Source organism: Emydura macquarii, unplaced genomic scaffold (assembly GCF_026122565.2).
Source record: "Emydura macquarii macquarii isolate MOO-44397 ecotype Brisbane River unplaced genomic scaffold, CSIRO-AGI_Emac_v2 contig_2676, whole genome shotgun sequence".
Classification (NCBI taxonomy): domain Eukaryota; kingdom Metazoa; phylum Chordata; order Testudines; family Chelidae; genus Emydura; species Emydura macquarii.
This window is the reverse complement of record NW_027132813.1, coordinates 10,849,378-10,861,571: the sequence shown is the minus strand read 5'-3', so window position 1 is coordinate 10,861,571 and position 12,194 is coordinate 10,849,378. Positions and strand designations below refer to the sequence as shown.

General features: G+C 38.0%; 1 protein-coding gene across 1 annotated transcript in view; it reads left to right on the top strand.

Annotated features, from left to right (window-relative positions):
* The window catches only part of DNAH14 (dynein axonemal heavy chain 14), a 584,657-nt gene that overhangs the window by 343,474 nt on the left and 228,989 nt on the right, over positions 1-12,194 (top strand). The window contains exons 58-60 of the mRNA XM_067564773.1: positions 765-958; positions 4,652-4,780; positions 10,127-10,267. Of these exons, the coding sequence (XP_067420874.1) occupies positions 765-958; positions 4,652-4,780; positions 10,127-10,267 (464 nt within the window). The remainder of the gene's footprint in view (positions 1-764; positions 959-4,651; positions 4,781-10,126; positions 10,268-12,194) is intronic.

Genomic DNA, 12,194 nt, shown 5'->3' with positions numbered 1-12,194 from the left:
ATTATTTTCTGGACCCAAGGGTTATTATTACAGGTCAAATAAATCTCTGAGAACTCCAGATGACATGAGCTGTACTTCACTCCAACTTTCCGAATAACCTTTCCTGAAATGGAAGTTAGAGATAGTATGGCTATCGAGTTCTGAGGGTGAGAAGCCACTGCCTTAAAAGTGTTATAGCCCTACACCACCAAATGCAGCATGTATTTCATTTTATAAGATACTACACCTATATTATCAAATGTCTGATTTCTTATATTTTGTTGGTAGTTAAAGGTGAAATATTATTATCTCTCTATATGCTTTTCAGTCATCACAGTATCTAGGTGCCTCACTGGCAGTCTTACAACAGAATAAAATGCCAGTCATAAAGTTTTAGGAAATGTTCTTTGCTTTTAAAAAATGCTTTTAAAAAAAGTTAATGACTATGACAAATATGGGTAATTATTCACGACTTTTAATTTTGTTGTAATTTTAATCAGAAATCCAATAGGAATGCTTATTATGTTTATTATGAAGATGGTAATAATAGACAGGCATGACATACATTTTCTGCTTATCATCCCAGAGACCTTATGCAAATATCACAAATATGAAGAAAATATGCACTTTGACTTGAATTACGTTTTTGGCAATGTAATTAAACAAAAATATTAGCTGTAATAACAATAGTGCAATATTAATAGCATCTTAGAATGGTGAGGAGAGTAGATCCATCCACTGTTGATCAGATATAATTCTGACCCTTAATTTATTGTATGGCACAGATCTGAAGTCAACCAAGAGGCCATATTCTGCAACGGAAACTGATTACATTGTTCCATCTGAAAGAATCAACCGTGTTATAGTTTCAACAATACAGTGCGGTGCCCACACCAGTGCTGCCCAAATACAGGCATGGATTGGTCAGAAATTAATACTAAAAAGTAAAGATGTTCTTGGCGCACCAAAATCTAAACAGGTAAAACAGTGCTCTACTCTACCAATGCTTAAAAATGCTGTCAACGCTTAAAAGAAACACTAAAAAATAACAGAACTATCTGACTTATTACACCTCGTGTCTGTCTAATTACTGTTGTATATAGAGTTGTAGTCATGTGGGTCTCTCTCACCAACAGAAGTTGGTCCAATAAAAGATATTACCTCACCTACCTTGTCTCTCCAACCATTGTTGTGTATTTTAGGATGTTTGAATTATTGTTTTTATCTGTTATTAGTGTACTTCTTTTAAATTACTAGTGTAGTATTTCCCATGCCTTGGAAGGAATTCAAGGCTAAGGTGTTCTTAATAACTAATGTATTGGTAACTTTATTTATTCAATGCCATTCATTTATGAACATTATAGTAGCTACAAAAAAAAATAGAATAATAGAATCATAGAAGATTAGGGTTGGAAGGGCCCTCAGGAGGTCGTCTAGTCCAATCCCCTGCTCAAAGCAGGATCAACCCCAACTAAATCATCCCAGCTTCCACGTCATTTCAGCCAGCCAGCTAGCCTGCTGAATTAGTGGAATATGCCAATGAATCTCTGACAACGAGCTGTAGCTGTTTCCATTGCTGGCCACCACCCTGGCCTCCACTCTGGATACCATCCACAAATCTAATACATTACAATAACTTTAAAAAAAATCCAAATAGGAACTAATAAAATACATACTCAGGTTTGATCGCTTCTCATGTTCCCTCACAGTTGTGGACCTCTCATTGTTTGTTGTCATCTCTTTCTATGTAAAGTCAAATGTAGTATTCCCAGCCCTGTGCAGTTGTGCAAGGAGATGCTTTCTTTCCCAGAACTGTCTCCTACAGGTTTTATTGTGGGAGGGGATGATCTCACTCAATATGACTATTTATTGAAGGAGCTAGTCCTGGAACCCAAAAGGGAAGAGGCACTTCTTGACTTAGTCCTAAGTGGAGCACATTTGGTTCAAGAGGTGCATATAGCTGAACCACTAGGTAATAGCAACCATAATGTAATTAAATTTAACATCCTTATGGGAGGGGGGAATACCAGAGAAACCAGCACAATAGCATTTAACTTCAAAGAGGATAACTTTACAAGGAGGCTAGTTAAATTGAAATTAAAAGGAACAGTCACAAGAATGAAGTGTTTGCAAGCTTTAAGGAAACTTTTAAAAATACCATAATAAAGGCTCAGACTGTGTGTATGTGTGTGTGTGTGTGTGTGTGTGTGTATATATATATATATATATATATACACACACACACACCATATTGGGGGGGAAAAAAAGAGTAAGAAGACCAAAAAATGCCACCAGGGCTAAACAACAGAGTAAAAGAGGACGTTAGAGACCAAAAGGCGTATTTTAAAAATTGGAAATTAAATCCTATGGAGAAAATAGAAAGGAACATAAACTCTGGCAAGTCAAGTGTAAAATTATAATTAGGCCAAAAAAGAATTTGAACAGCAACTAGCAAAAGACACAAAAACTAACAGCAGTATTTTTTTAAATGAATGAGAAGCAGGAAGCCTGCCAAGCAGTCAGAGGAACCACTGAACAATTAAGGAGCACTCAAAGAAGACAAGCCTATTGCGGAGAATCTAAATTACTTCTTTGCATTCGTCTTCACTGCAGAGGATATGAGGAAATTCCCATACCCAAGCCATTCTTTTTAGCTGACAGATCTGAGAAACTATCCCAGATTGAGGTGTCAATAGAGGAGATTTTGGAACAAATTCATAATTCAAACAGTAATCAGTCACAAGGAGCAGGATGGTATTCACCCAAGAGTTCTGAAAGAACTCAGATATGAAACTGCAGATATCACCTAACTGTGATATGTAACCTATTGCTTAAATCAGTCTGAGTACCAGATGACTAGTGGATAACTAATGTAATACTGATATTTTTTAAAAGGCTGCACAGGCAGTCCTAGCAATTACGGGCCAGTAAGCCCAATTTCAGTCCGAGGCAAATTGCTTGAAATTATAGTAAAGAACAGAATTATCAGACACGCAGATGAACACAATGTGTTGGGAATGAGTCGATACAGTTTTTGTAAAGGGAAATCATGCCTCACCAATCTATTAAAATCCTTGAAGGGGGTCAGCAAATGTGGACAAGAGAGTTCCAGAAGATACAGTGTACTTGAACTTTTAGAAAGCCTTTGACAAGGTCCCTCACCAAAGGCTCTTAAGCAAACTAAGTTATGGGATAAGAGAGAAGATCCTCTCATTGATCAATAACTGGTTAAAAGAAAGGAAACAAAGGGTAGGAATAAATGGTCAGTTTTCACAGTGGAGAGAGTAAATAATGAGATCTCCCAAGGATGTTCTTAAATAAGCATATTCTTAAATGTCCTGGAAAAAGGAGTAAACAGTAAGGTGGCAAAGTTTGCAGATTATACAAAATTACTCAAGATAGTTAAGTCCAAAGCTGACTGCAAAGAGTTACAAAGAAGAGGTCTCAAAAAACTGGGTGAATGGGCAACAGAATGGCAGATGAAATTCAGTGTTGATAAATGCAAAGTAATGCATTTTGGAAAACAATCTCAACTGTACATACAAAATGATGAGGTATACGTTAGCTGCTACCACTCAAGGAAGAGATCTTGGAGTCATTGTGGATAGTTCTCTGAAAACATCTGCTCAATGTGCAGAGGCAGTCAAAAAAGCTAACAAAATGTTAGGAACCATTAGGAAAGGAATAGACCAAAAATATAATAATGCCACTAGGTAAATCCATGGTATGCCCACACCTTGAACACTGCATGCAGTTCTGATTGCCCCATCTCAAAAAAGAAATATTAGAGTTGAAGAAGGTATAGAGAAGGACAACAAAAGTGAGTAGGGATCTGGAACAACTTCCATATGAGGAGAGATTAAATAGACTGGTACTGTTCAGCTTAGAAAAGAGACAACTAAGGGGGGATATGATAGTGGTCTATAAAATCATGAATGGTGTTGAGAATGTGAATAAGAAAATGTTATTTATCCCTTCACATAACACAAGAACCCATTGTCACCCATTGAAATTAATAGGCAGCAGATTTATAACAAACATAAGGAAGTACTTCTTCACACAACACAGAATCAACCTATGGAACTTGTTGCCAGGGCATGTTGTGAAGGCTAAAAGTATAGCTGGTTTTAAAAAAGAATTAGATAAATTTCTGGGTGATAGGTCCATCAATGGTTATTAGGAAGATTGCCTGGGATGTAGCCCCATGCTCTGGGTGTCCCTAAACCTCTGGCTCCCAGAGGCTGGGGGATAGATCACTTGATAAATTGCCCTTTTTTGTTCATTCCCTCTGAAATATCTGGCACCATCCACTGTCAGAAGACAGGATACTGCACTAGATGGACCATTGGTCTGAGCCAGTATGAATATTCTTATGTTTCTTATGGTTTTTTTTATGTTTCTTAATATATTAAACCATTGTCGTTGTTTCCATATAGCTTGTCTATATCTTGCAGTTAACATTTGAGCTACTCATATAATGACAATATATTAGGTCATTTGTACAGGTACATTAATTAACATGTGTTTTAGATCAAAAACAATATTATAGCTGGTTCATAACTATATACATACAACACAATCTCTTCATGTTAATATTCTGTAATAATAAGTAAAGTAAAGCTAAGCTTAATGTAACTCAGATATGGTTTCTAATGTGATTGTTTATTCACAGGTGATAGTGTTTATTGATGACCTGAATATGCCAATACCAGAGGAGTATGGTGCCCAGCCACCGCTAGAATCAATCAGACAGTTTTTAGATTTAGCAGGTTTTTATGACACTAAGCAACTTGCATGGAAGGTACGGTGTTGATTTCAGATTTTTTATGAATTATAATAACTTGCTCTTTGCAGAAGATTAGTTAAATCTAAGGGCTACTAACCATTTCATGTTAATATTGTGATAATATTTAATAAATTACTGATACAATGGAGTATATTTTAAGAGTTTTCCAGGAAAGATGAAGAGAGCCTTAAATATGTCTTAATGGTTGTTCTAAAGGACTGTAGAATTTTTTTTAAGTCTGATTTGAGAAGCAAGAAAAATTGTAAAAGAAGAATATTTTAATTAGAATTTATTTAGAAAATATTATTTGATTGTATTCTAATTAAGTAGATCATTTTACGTAATTAAAAATAGATACACGTTTTTTTTTCAATCTCATATTCAGCTCGATAGCCCTCTCCCCTTCCTATATCCTTACAGAATGTCTGTTGACCTTCCCCTCTCTCCTGAGGATCTTTTTCTCTTTTCAGACCTGCTTTCAGGTTTTACAGTCTTTTCTTTCTGTAGCATCAGGACATAAACTTAAGATGCCATGCATTAAGCAGTAACTAGAGAGCTCCCTGACCCAGGAAGTCCTTCTCTTTATTAAGCTCCCTGTGCAACACATCATGGTCTACTCAGGAGCTATAGAGGACCAGGAGCTCAATAACCACTTCACATTTCCCTTTCTTTATAATAAAAGATTAAAACTTAAATTATAAACCAATGAGTGTGTGTGTATGTATATATGCACAAATATTCAGAATAAATGTTAAATTCCTTAAAATGATTTACACTACTATGTCCTTTATTGATTCAGTTTAAATAGTCCTAAGCAATATTCTGAAGATCAAGTCTTTGAGGGGGTCTAATCAGTCTTCCAGACCGTGTGTGTGAAGTTCTGGCCTCAGGTCCCAGATTCTCTGTTGTGCTGGGAAGTATTGAAGATGAACTCAGGTTCTCCAGACAAATCCTTTTGGAATCTCCACTCGGTAGGATTTGAGAGTTTCTGCCACAATCTGAACAGTTCCAAATGTTTGACAGCTTTTGAGCCAAACTTTGTTCCCTGTCTTTGTTCAGGTAGTGCTTTTGTTCCATGCTGAACCTCCAGTTTGTCCACATTGGGAAGTAGGGTGCCCAAAACTGGACACAATACTTCAGATCTGACCTCATCAGTTCCAAGTAGAGCAGAACAGTCACCTCCCAAGACTTACATATGGCACTCTAGTTTATTAACCTCAGAATGATATTTGCCTTTTTTGCAGCTGCATCACATTATTGAAATTTTTAATACACTATAACCCCCGTATCCTTTTCAATAGTACTACCACCTAGCCTGTTCTCTGAATTTTGTAGTTGTGCATTCAATTTTTGTTTCTTCAGTGAAGTACTTGGCACTTGTGTTTATTAAATTTCAGCTTGTTGATTTCAGACCGAATTTTCCAAATTGTCACCCTTATTCTCAATTTTAATCTTGTCCTCCAAAGTGTTTGAAACCTTGCCCAGCTTGGTGGTGTCTGCATATTTTATAAGCAGACTTTCCACTTAATTATTCAAGTTATTAATGAAAATACTGTATAGTACCAGACCAAGGACTGACTCATGTGAGACCCCATTAGAATTGCCCTCCCAGTTTGACAGCAAATCATTGATAACTATTCTTTGAGTACCATCTTTCATCCAGTTTTGCATCCATCTTATAGTAATTTCATCTAGACCACATTTCCCTAGTTTGCTTATGAGGATGTCATATTGGACTGTGTCAAAAGCAGATAGCTTTGTAAATAGTAATGGTTCTTGTGATTGTTTTTCTCCCTTGTTACATAGATTCATAGTATATTAGAGTTGGAAGGGACCTCAGGAGGTCATCTAGTCCAACCCCCTGCTCAAAGCAGGACTAACCTCAGCTAAATCATCCCAGCCAGGGCTTTGTCAAGCCTCATCTTAAAAACTCTAAGGATGAAGATTCCACCACCTCCCTAGGTAACCCATTCCAGTGCTTCACCACCCTCCTAGTGAAAAACGTTTTCCTAATATCAACCAGACCTCCCCCACTGCAACTTGAGACCATTGATCTTTGTTCTGTCATCTACTACCATTGAGAACAGCCTAGCTCCATCCTCCCTGAAACCTCCTTTCAGGTAGTTAAAGGCTGCTATCAAATCCCCCCTCATTCTTCTCTTTTGCAGACTAAAAAAGCCTAGTTCCCTCAGTCTCTCCTCACAAGTCTTGTGCTCCAGCCCCATACTTCACAGCTCTCTATTAAAGTCTGAATTTTTCTACTTAGACCAGGCCACCATAAGAATTGTTGTGCTCGTACCCAGCACTTGTTTATAACTTGGTGTCTTTCACAGATTTTGGAGAGTTTCTCTTTCTGCAATTCTAAAGGGATAAGAATGTACTGATGTTCAAAAGCAGGCCATCAGCCACGTAAGGTCATTTTGGTCCTGCTAATATGGTTGTAAGTCTCTTCGAAGTGAACTCCTTTGACCTCATGCTCTTTAGTGAAGTCAAGTAAGTTTCTGGCCAGTCTCATCCTTTAGTTGTCCATTTCTGATTTTCTGGAGTTTACTAGCAGATGCTCAAATTGTTGCAGGTTCAATTTAGAGTTTGATATCTTCCTCTAAAGTCTTTTCCTCTTCCATTTGTAGCTGCTTAATTGGCACTCTAGAAAGAGTGTCTGCTGCTGTGAGTGCTTGCCCTGGTGTGTGTTCATGTAGAAAGAAAATCTTATCAATCATAATCAAAATCTTTGAATGCTGGGTGGAACATCATCCAGTGGTTTTGAACTCAGTAATGCCACTAAGGGCTTGCGGTTTGTTTTTATGTTAAATTCCAAGCCAAACAGTTATGCACTGAGCCATTCACAGCCCCGAGTGACTGCCAAAACTTCCTTTTCCTTTTGAGCATTCTGCTGCTTAGTTTTTCTGAGGCTTTTTGATATAAATGCAACAGGTGTTTGGTCTCCTCACCATATGAAGATATATCTGCTACTACTGTTGTTGGATAGTTTACTGATTATTGTGCTAAAACAGATGAAGACTCAGTAGTTCTTTTATTTTATTAAATGTATTTTGTTGTGTGCTCCTCCAGATCCACATATTGTGACCATTAAAGGAGAACACTTAAGGATTTGGTTAGATGAACTAAATTTGTTAAGAATTTCCCAAAACGATTTGTCATGCCCAGGAATCTTCTTACAGCAAAACTATAGTTGGGTTCAGGTGAGGCAAGCAATGCCTTCAATTTATCTGAATCCAGCTGAATTCCCTGTTTGCTAACTCTGTATTCTACAAATCTTACATGCTCTTTTCCACATTAACCTTTCTCAGTCAGTGGGAGGCCAGCTTGTTGGAAGTACCTCAAAACTGCATGTAGTCATTCATGTTCATTTTTATCAATTCAGTGCACGAAAACTCTGTCTATATGGCAAAAGACAACATGGAAAACTTGACACAATCTGGGAGATTCTTTTCTGGAAATGTTCTAGTGCTGAAGTTATGCCAAATGAAAACTGGTTGAAACAGTACTTCCAAACAGGGTGGTGAATATAATGGTATGTATTCTTTAGCAAGGGGGATGTGCCAGTTAGGTGCTGTAGCATCTAACTTTGAGAATACCTTGTCTTCTGATAACTGAGCTAATGTCTGGTCAACTGCAGAAGCATGTGTCTTTCTCTGAACATTCTTTTATTAAGTTGTTTAAGGTCCACCCAAATGCAGATTTTGCCATTGTTCTTCTATACTACAACCATCCCAGCACACCAATCAGTGGATTCCTCTTTCTCAGAAGTAACCCAATATCTTTCATTCTTCTTTGACTTTTTCTAGCAAGGATATAGGGATGAGGTGTGGTACTGTGAGACCAAAGGGATTCATTGGTGGTATCAATTTTATTTTGTACTCCCTGATGGTTTTCCTAGCCCTGTGAAGATGTGTGGCTACATCTCCTGTGTAGTTTGCTTTTTGCCATTACAGCATTCCAGTTTCTCTAATTCTCAGCCTTGTATTGCTGGCAACCCTAGGGCCAATTTGTACATACATGTGAGATTTATATACATATTTATGGACATTCAGAAATGGCTTCTTCTCTACAGGTAGATCACCCCACTTACTAGATACAAGAATCCCATTCACCAGTTGTGAGTATATTTCTGGATTGGGAGCGCACAACATTTTGAGAGACCAGCTGTTTGTCCCTAACAGCTGTTCTCCAGCAAGCCTCCTTTCCCTTTTCTCGGTTTGGAACTTAGGCTGTTCTCAAAGCCTGGCACCAGCACCACTCCTACACCTCCCTGTCTCCTCTTATCTCATGGTGGCAACCAAAGAAACTCACCTCCTGCAGCCTCAATCAACTTCTCCGTCTGATGCTGCTTCTGCCTCTGCATTCCCCTCACTACACTTTTGACCCACTCAGGGTTCTTTTCATGACACACAGGGAGTGAACTCCTTATTCTCCCATCCCCTTCTCTCCCTGCTCTCTCTATCTCCCTTTGAAACAGGTTGGAAGTAGGAGTGGCATCCACCGCAAGTAACAATTCTCAGGAGAGAAGGACTGACCCAGAAGAGATAATGAGCAAGCAGCCACAAAATGGTGAAGGGGAGTCTATTGAGCATTATGGGAAGCCAGAAAAATTGATAATTTCATGGATCGGGGCACATAAAGACAAGGAATCTTATTAACAGCAAGACGTCATTTTATTGGGCTACTGGATTTCTCACCTTTCTGGTCCTTTTCCCCACACACTCATGTTTGTTTTTTAATCTTACTACTCTCTGCTCCATTCTTTACTATTTTTCATATAATTTTTCATTGGACTTTTTTATCTCTGTTCCTCTTTGTGTCTTTTTTCCACACTCTCTCCTAAGCAGAACACAAACATTTAAATTCAAATCAAATTTTGAAATCTATGTTGTTTGCGTGGATTCTGAATTAGGTAAAAATTCCCATATAATTTTACATAAAATAAGACTTCTCTTCAGTGATAATTTTGATTGAATGTTTCCAATTTATTATTTAGTTGATTAATTTGTTTATTATTTAGTTTATTAATTAATTATTTAATCTGAAGGTTCTGCATCTTAAATTGGTCAAATTACTCACCTGTCATTGATAAACCAATAGGAAAAGAACTCAATATTTGTTGTTTAAATATATATAATTTAGTTCTGAGTAACTCTTTCTCTCTGTCATTTTTCTAATCAGTGGATTTATACTGGGGATTAATTTGGCCCACTTTCTAACTACATTTACATTTGGAGCAAGATGGAGACCCTGACGTGGGAATCCTTGCAATTGCATTGGAGCTCTAAAATTTCATTTTATTTTGAAATGCTGATTCAGTTGCTACCTTTCAAGTTTCACCCATTCTGTTTCTCACAGAATGTCCAGGATATCTCCTTGATTGCAGACTGCGTCCCTCCAAGTGCGGGAAGAAATGAGATTAGTCCACGTCTTCTGAGACACTTTTGCCTATTGGTTCTGCCTCAACCCTCCTTACAGTCCTTACAACGTATTTTCCAGGTAATTGATCTGATAGTTTGGGGAAAATTACATCAACAAATTGAAGTTTTAAAAAAATGGATAGCTAACAAATCTCATGTAAAATACCTCAATTTTTTTTCATATTCATCACAAAATTCTATGTAGTATTGTATAAGGAAAGAGAGAGCTTTAGGCATCTAAAAAACCCTCACATATGTGGGAGCTTCAAGTTCAAGCTAAGTATGTCTCAAACACAGATCTTATTTCATTACTTAGGAAACACAAAATTTTATGATCTTGATTTCATTGAAATAATGTTTGATAAAGAGTTCCTGGTGGGTTACCATAGATCATTCTTATGAGAATTCACAGTTGCAAGATTTTGATTAAAGTAACCCTTAGAGCACTAAGGAAGATTTTCAGTTTAGATGAGTAAATTGCATTTGAGGAAAAATAAGAGTTAAAACTCATCCTCAGCTTCTCATCTTTCCTTCTCCCTCCTCTTCTGCCAAACATGTGCACCAAAGTCTCCCATCAACTACTGTACTCTTCTTTCTCCTGATAAGAAAAGCGTATTTCTGCCAGCTGTTGTTGGGGCTGGGAAATGGAGGCAGTAAGGTGTGTGTCACTTGAAGAAAATAAGCCAAAGATTGAGGAGGGTTTCCTATCATTAGAGCAGGAATCTTCACCCAACACGTTTTATTTCTCAGGCCTGGTCTACACTGCTGCTGGTGGTCGACAGGAGATACACAAGCTATGGTGGATTATCTGGTGGATTCTCTCTACCTTGAAGTCTTTAAACCATTATTTGAGGACTTCAGTAACTCCGTCATAGGTTAGGGGTCTATTACAGGAGTGGGCGGCTGAGGTTCTGTGGCCTGCATTGTGCAGGAGGTCAGACTAGATTGTCATAATGGTCCTTTCTGACCTTAAAGTATATGAGTCTATCTTCCCTAGTTGTTCCCACTGACTTACATGCCAACGTGATCCTGACAATGTCTCTGACAAAATGCCATATGACATGTGTACTAGAAATGTTATCAATCACTGTGCATGACAAATCCATTACATAAATTGGATTGTAGCCTAATCTAACTGTAGGAAACATGGATGAATTTGTTTTCTCTTATAGGGTTATACTATATTAGGATCTCAACCTGTTACTGCTAAAACAGATGAATGCACCTATTTGAACCTAATATGAAACCACTGTCCATGTAATATGATTGGCATTCTGTGTTCAGGAGATGTCCCTGGTATAGCGGGGGTTTTGCAGACATGAGTGATGTGCAGCAGAAGAGCTGTGTTGGGAAGCTTGCATAACATTTAACTTTCCTAGATTACACCTGGATCAAACAAGTGTGTATTAATACCTATTTTTAAAGAACACTGAATTCAGTCTCAGATTACTAAGGGAAAAGTAAAAGACAAATCAAGATGCATTATGCATTCATGAGTCTATTCTAACCACAAACAGTTGATATTTGTTATAATTCATCTGCTAGTCTTAATTCATCCCAGTGTCTGCGGGGGGTGCCATTTACACACCTCTCCAAGTATCAGGGAAGCAACTAAACCAGAAATGGGAATTCATCCCTGGGAAGAAAGTAGACCATTGGCACATCAGAACAAATCCAGCATAGATGTAGAGAGCCCTATATTCAGGCCTGGTCTACACTGCCAGCGAAATTTGGCAGAAGTTGATGGGAGATATGTAAGCTATGTAGAGTAACTTGCATATCTCCCATTGACTTCCTAACTTCTGCCTAACGTGGCGTCCCCACGATGCTGCGCTGATGGGAAATGCCCTCCAATCAACACAGCATTAATCTTTTTGTGGGAGTGGATTAACGGCATTGACTTCCAGACCGATTGAGCAGGTCTCCACTGCCGCTCAACTGATCCCACAGAATCAATCGAGCAGTGCCAACAGTGCCACCGTCACTGTAGACATACCTTCCGTTGA